This window comes from Pseudophryne corroboree, chromosome 6 (genome assembly GCF_028390025.1).
Source record: "Pseudophryne corroboree isolate aPseCor3 chromosome 6, aPseCor3.hap2, whole genome shotgun sequence".
Taxonomy (NCBI): Eukaryota; Metazoa; Chordata; class Amphibia; order Anura; family Myobatrachidae; genus Pseudophryne; species Pseudophryne corroboree.
The window spans coordinates 14,364,466-14,371,672 of record NC_086449.1 but is presented as its reverse complement, the minus strand read 5'-3'; the positions used below and the strand labels follow the sequence as shown (position 1 = coordinate 14,371,672).

Sequence of the window (7,207 nt, the reverse complement as noted above, 5' to 3'; positions counted from 1 at the left end):
CGAGAATTGCAGTGTATAATTACCCATGTGCTGGTTCCTGAAATAATTGTAAACAGGGTCCGTTTTGTAGAATAATGCACATGTGCAGGTGATCAGTATGGTATGGAGTTACCGTTCCAGGAAGAAAAGCACACGCTGGTTATTTTAACCAGTCAGGAAACTTCAAAGGACTTTTTCCACGTAGCGGGTGTTAGACCTCACAGCGGAGGCCAGTAGCATTCATCCGATGTGGGCAGATGAAGTCCTGGGTGTTTGTGAAGTAATTGTAGAAAGCCGTAAGCAGTGGTAACAGCGGGTGACCACCAGCTGGAGTGACTGCAGAAAGCCGTAAGCGGTGGTAGTAGCGGGTGACCACCGTCTGGAGCGTCCAGCGTACAGCATGTAGAGATGTACTGAGGCTGTGAGGAACCATAAGCAGGCTCAATAGGCAGGTTGAAACCAAACAGAGAACCAACGTGGAGTGGGCGTCAACACGTTTCGTCTCCTAGCAACCGGAGAATTCCTCAAGACGAATGCCTCCCCTCTCTCCAATCCCAAATTTATACTTGTCTAATAACTTCAATCACAACAGCTGCATCGATTTAATAGATACTGCTATTCAAATTGTGTGTATATAAATAATAAAAAGATTATATATATAAACTTAACTAATTATTAAAAACAAGTTTTCATTCAATTAAGCACATACTGAGTCAATCCACCAGAGTTATTCTACATTAAGGAAAGTGAGTGTGTAGACTATAGTATACTTAAGTGAGATACTGGTTGTGAAAAAAAAATCCAATGTTCCTTCTAGCTGACATGAACAATAGATTTATAATATAACAGTTACATTAAATACCAGGGAGATCTGGAAATAGAAGGTAGATACATTACATAGACAAAAAGATATGTTCCTGCTTAATGAACATTTCATATTATTTGTTTGAGAAGAACTAAAGATATACAGATATCATGAGTGGCAGGAGGTAGATAAATTAGCCAATAATTTTTTGAAATTCTCCTTAATATCCTTGTTCCTCAAGCTATATATTATAGGATTAAGCAGGGGAGTTACAACGGTGTATAACAGAGACAGAACTTTATTTAGAACTTCCTGATGTGGAAATAAATAGATACTAATAAGTGATCCATAGTATACAGATACCACAGAGAGGTGAGAGCTGCAGGTGGAGAAGGTCTTCTGTCTCCCAGTAACGGAAGGTATTTTTAGGATGGTGAAAGCAATATATGTGTATGAAATAATGATTACAGTAAATGGGCATATAACAAGAGGTATTGATAATAAAACACTTTCCAATTCAATTACTAATGTGTTTGAACAAGATAGTTTAAGGAGAGGAGCAAAATCACAGAAGAAATGGTCAATGATGTTCGGCCCACAGAACTGCAGCTGATTCATTGTTAGGGAAATCATCAGTATTATGGCACAGACAAACAGCCAACAGCATAGAACTATGTTTAGGCAAAAAGCACGGTCCATTACAGATGCATAATGTAAGGGGTTACAAATGGCCTGGTATCTATAATAGGACATCACTGTAAGGAGAAGACACTCTAATGCTTCTGAGGCTGTAAAAACATAAAATTGAGCCAAGCAGCCTATAAAAGATATGGTGCTTCCTTCATACAATACAGCACGGAGCATGACTGGAACAATACTTGTCGTAAGTAAGATGTCTGATGAGGACAGCTGGGTGAGGAAGAAATACATGGGGGAGTGAAGTTGGCTACTGCAGGACACCAACACTATGATCAGAAGGTTTCCACATAGTGTCAGACAGAAGATGATTAGTAGCAGAAGGAAGAAGAAAATCTTGAAACTTTTAAATCCCGGAAATCCCAAGAGTAGTATCTCAGTCACCGAACTGAAATTGTTATACTGCATATTTCTGAAAACTGGCAAAAATGCGCTCAAAAAGAATATTATTCTAGCATAACAAAACGCACATAGTTAAAGTAAAAAGATTACAGAAAAATGTGGATATTTGCCTTTATTTTCACTCTGCACACATTAACAAATATAGTTTTTCATTGATTTCCCAGATTAGAACATAATTTATTATTTGGCAAATAAGATTGCAATACATAACATGGATTGTATTAATGGAATTTTTGACCCAATGACACCTTTAAGTATAAAAAAAACTGTATTTCTAAATGAAATTGAGAGAAGAATGGAGAGATTTAATGTAATTGTTGCTTTTCAGATATTATAAAATTATCATACCACTGTTTTATAACAAGGGAAAATCATGATGTTCATGATCCTCAACATAATCATTTTCAACAATCGTCAAATATCTTCTTATATTTTAAAAAGAAACACTGAGCTTTTTAGTAGATTTTATATTCAGAATTTTTTTTCTTGTTTTCTGTATAAACAAAATGTTTTCATTTTCCAAATAGTTATTACTGGAAAAATATTTAACCTGTTAGTTTTCTATTAAACATTTTGCAGTTTTAAATGAAATACAAACCACTCTTTAGAAATATTTTTTCTCTGTCGACAGTTCTTGATCCACTTTTGGCCATCATGCTGACACTTTTTTAATGTGAGCCACATTAATAGAGGAGGAAATTACTGTCTAAATAAAGTTAGATATTTTCTATATTTAAATATTACAGTGTGTAGAATATGTTTCATAGTTATGATAGAATTATAATTCTATATTATCAAATCTTATGAGTTTTTTTAAATAATAATAATAATAATAATAATAATAATAATTCAACATATATATAATAGTGACATAATATAACCTTTCCCTTTCACCTGTTATGTAATTCCTCCTTAGCTATTCCTAACTTTAAACTCTTCAACCTTAAGTGATCACTACTATTTAATGTTCTTTTTTACAGTATATACTGTAAATCAATGTAAGAAAATTACAATAATTTGACAAATGCTTTTATTTATACTATATTTGTAAAACAAATCTGAATATCTCACTTTTTTATTATTTCTCAATTTAGTAAAACCTATGAATAACACATATACTATAATAACATATATAATAACACATTTACTACAGAAATTAAAATATTATTCTATGAATGGAAATGTCTCTTCAGTTTTTAATATCTATTGTATACAATTACCTCAGATGAAATAAATAACTTTATATATTTTTTTTCTATCTTGATAAGAAAATTAGATTTATTTTTTTCTCTTCTAAATGCTTGCCTCTCATGTAAGGCAGGAAAACGACAGCCTTTTGTCTACAAAATAAAAATCATTGTGGTGCACAGTGTTCTTTTATAGATTAAAAAATTGGCAACAGTGTCACAGTGAAACCATAGAGATTTCACAGTTGAACCATATGGGAGCAACAAATATCAATGCAGAGGATACATTCCTATGTAGCTTTAATTATAATTGTTTTGTTTTGTTTAACCTACAATATGAAAACAGTGCTTATAAAAATACTAGAATCCAGCATTTATTTGTTGTCAAAATTTAACTTTTTATTCTAAAGTTTACATGAAACAAAGATCAACCACAGCATTAGTTTTGCTATTTATAGAATTAAATATAATTTATACATGTAGAAACAATTAGTCTAAAAAACAATCTCCAATTTTTTTTTTTTAATTGTAAAAAGTAAAATCATATAATTTAGAGAAAATGCAGTTATGTGTTAGGAGAACGCAGGTCACAATACCTTCCCCTACATCCTGCCCCTTCACATTGCCGATGATCGGCATGCCGACCATCAGAGACTATTCCCACTGGTGGATGTCCAAGACACTCATAGAGTGGAAATAGAACCTGTGGTGACCACAGGTTGCCACTGAGCCCACAGAATGGCTAGCACAGCAAGTCCACAAGGGGCTTGTTGCACTCCCCTTCCCCCCCCTGCCAGGATTTCAACTCCGGGATCCTGTGGTCAGTATGCTGACCAGTGATCTCCTGACTGCTGGCCACGCATGTACAACCTGATTTACAGTTAAAACAAAGGAGGCAGAAGCAGTAACGGAACTTGTGAGTGGTGGGCTTAGGTGCAAAAATATTTTGAGTTTAGGAACGACAGACACAAGATCACCTGATTTTTTAAATTTATTTGTGATGGTATAAGTGCAAAAAATACAACCATTTTATTCAGTAAAATAATCCAAATCATATACGAAACTATTTCCTATACTATATACTGAGTAGCTGAGTACATATAGCCCTAAGTCAGGGGGGGGGGTACACCCGGGTAGATCCGTGCTTAATTTCTAAGCAAATGGATTGCTTAGAAATTAAGCACGTATATCTCTTTGTGTGTATGCACCACAGTGATAGGGATTCACGGCCCTGTGTATCACTATCACCGGTACTAGATTGGCCTGAATGCAGGCACAATCTATTACATCACTCACTTCACTGCTGTGTGAAGTAAACGTCCCCCCTGTTTCCACCCCCTCGCTCAGCACACATCACATTATGTGTTAAGCATGGGGAGGTATGTGTGCTGAGCGGTCTGTGTTAGATCACTCAGCACACAACTCCACGTGTGTACCCCCCTTTACTCTCTCACAGCTCCTTACATCCAACAACACATAATCCACTTTGGACAGAGTAGTGTAAACAGCATGATAGTGAGGCAGTGGGGAAAAGCTGTAGCAGAAGACTCACAGAATCAGGCCCTTTGAAGGACAGTTAATTACTACTGTACTGTAGATACCTTCTACTAAGCAGTGTATAGAAGGAAAATTCACTAATTACACGTTTGTGTTATCCAGGTACTACAGTTGCTGAAAAAGCTATTTATTTCTTTAAAATCCAAGACTAGATTGTACAGTGAACTCTGGAAAGTGTCTCAATAGCAAAAAACAACAAGTTTAATTTATTTTCTAAAACAAGTTGAAAAAACTAAACCTATGCTATCTTTACAGCTTTATAAGGAACTTTAGGTTTTCCAATAAGATTGATACCACACCTAATGTAGTGACAGTACTAGTGCTCTACCCACATCCCGGGGCAGAGTGTCCATACTGCAGCAATAAAGGTTTGAAAAATGAATAAACGTGTTTTTCTTTTTCTTTTCCCACTGATGAAGGAAAACTTGCCTTAGTGAATCAGTCAGGGACAAATTTAATAGGTTTCAGGGCATGCTGCCACTTGAAGAACCATAAGTTCCAGCATGCTGTTGTCTCCAAATCTTGCTAGGACCTAAGGTCCTCCTGTCCAAAAGCCCTGTAAAAACTTGGAGTGGCCATGAAAAGTTTAGTTGCAAATGAGAGCCGTACTATAGTTTCAGTCATTCCTAAGAAACACTGTAATTGGTCAGACAATGATGAAACTTACTCTTATTGTTTAGAACCCCACATGGATGGGTTACTTCTAACAAAGCAAAGTAATAATGGTTTATATTGTATGCAGCTTCATTTACATTGAATCTACTTGTTAGGTACATAAACATGCCCTAAGTGTATTCAAGGTACATCAGCCTATCCTAGAGTTCTCAAATTTGGTCATCAAGGCACTCTAACAGTCTGTGTTTTAAATATATCCATGTTTGACCACAGGTGACTTAATTAGTACCTTAGTCAATTTGAATTAACCATCTGTGCTGAGCCATGAATGCTGTTTCTTTAAAACCTGGAACATTAGGATTCCTCTGGGCCCGCTTTTGGGAACCTTTGGCCTAGCCCTTCAAACCCCATTATGCCTCTGTAAGTACAAGGAGGTGCAACATAGATAAATGCCTGTGTGCATGTAGTCTGAGACATATTCCTTTCTACCATGCATGCACAGTAAGAAAAATATATTGAGTGGTAAAAGGCCTAGCAAAATGTGTTTACATTCAACTCTGCATCATGAGGACTTTTGTGGGTACATTTTTTTTTTGAGGTGTGAGCAAAACCAATCAATCTATCTATACTTTTCATATAGCGTTATAGCATTGAGCAAGGTTGTGGTAACATAGTGTCAAAGTCGGAAAAAGAAGACAATATAAACAACACACAGAGTGGCGCATCTCGTTGGTGGCATAAGGACGCAATTGACGTATATGGATGCACCATGCTTCTTTACCGTACATCATGCATAGAGTAGCATGGCATGCATGTTGCAGCGTGGTGGGAGTATATACGGTAAAAGGGGCAATCACTGAAAAACGCCATAAAGACGGACATAGAAACATATTTCATACAACACATAAATTACACATAGACAAAACATGTCCAACACCAGACTTGTATTATAATGTATTTATATAATAGAGTGTAAAACCAGATATATACATATTATTGGGACGGAACAAGTTTATTATGTCATGCTTAGTGTCAAAATGGTCAGGAGAATGTGTAGATTAATTTGATAGCTATGGGTAAATTGTAGCACATTACAACGATTAATTATGTCCAAATGTATAAATATAAAATCACATTCTATGAGAACAAAGGACTTCCTGAGAAACATGTGTGCAGAATCCCAGTGGTTAATCCCTGTATCTACATCTTGAAACTGGAAATTGCTTACATATGAACTGACCAATAACACACAATGAATGAGAAACCTCCTTTTCCTGGACCAAAGGAAGAAGACCGAAACCAACAACCTGTTAACTCCCACTGTTTGATACATGTAGTTGCTAAGGCATAGTTAGTTAGTAGATGTGAGGAAGAGATGGAGGAAGGTCATATGGGATAGTGTGACGTATACTGGCTGTAACTGCTTCTTATGTTATTGTAACTCTGTACCACTCATTTAGACTTATACATGTTATACTGAGTGATATACTGTACATATGTTATTTTGTATGCATAACTTTTAATATCAAATACATATATATATCTCTGAGAGTTGGACCTCAGTAACACAATGTGCGCAAGTACTTGTTTTCCCTTAAGGGACATAGTGCTGCGACGTTCAGCGCACTATTAGCGTATATGGTAATAAGATGCATCTTGCATCCACAGTATATATTAATGCTGGTATTTAAATGTTTATTTGAAGAAATGGAAAATCACAGTTGGGGCTATGTCAGGGATATCATGTAAATAATGATGCGCAGTACAGGCGCGCTGTGGTCTACCTATTAACGGTGGACGTATCTAATGCCAATGAACCACATCCATTTTTGCGGTCATTAAAGTGCTGATATGAATCAAGGGACAATAGATTTCTTTGTTGCCTGTGAGTGTGACAAAAACGCACAATAATTGAATTGTTACAGTGTACTCTTTAAAGTTGCTAACGAGATTCAATAAATCATAT

General features: G+C 35.9%; 1 protein-coding gene across 1 annotated transcript; it reads right to left on the bottom strand.

Moving 5' to 3' along the window:
• Positions 1 to 952: 952 nt before the first annotated feature.
• On the bottom strand, positions 953 to 1,888 carry LOC134933997 (olfactory receptor 11L1-like). Its single transcript, XM_063929523.1, has one exon. It carries the CDS (start codon positions 1,886 to 1,888, stop codon positions 953 to 955), a length of 936 nt encoding a protein of 311 aa, XP_063785593.1.
• Positions 1,889 to 7,207: the final 5,319 nt, after the last annotated feature.

Bases quoted from the DNA above. Each gene is read 5' to 3' on its own strand.
- LOC134933997 (XM_063929523.1), bottom strand. From the start codon at position 1,888: ATGCAGTATAACAATTTCAGTTCGGTGACTGAGATACTACTCTTGGGA.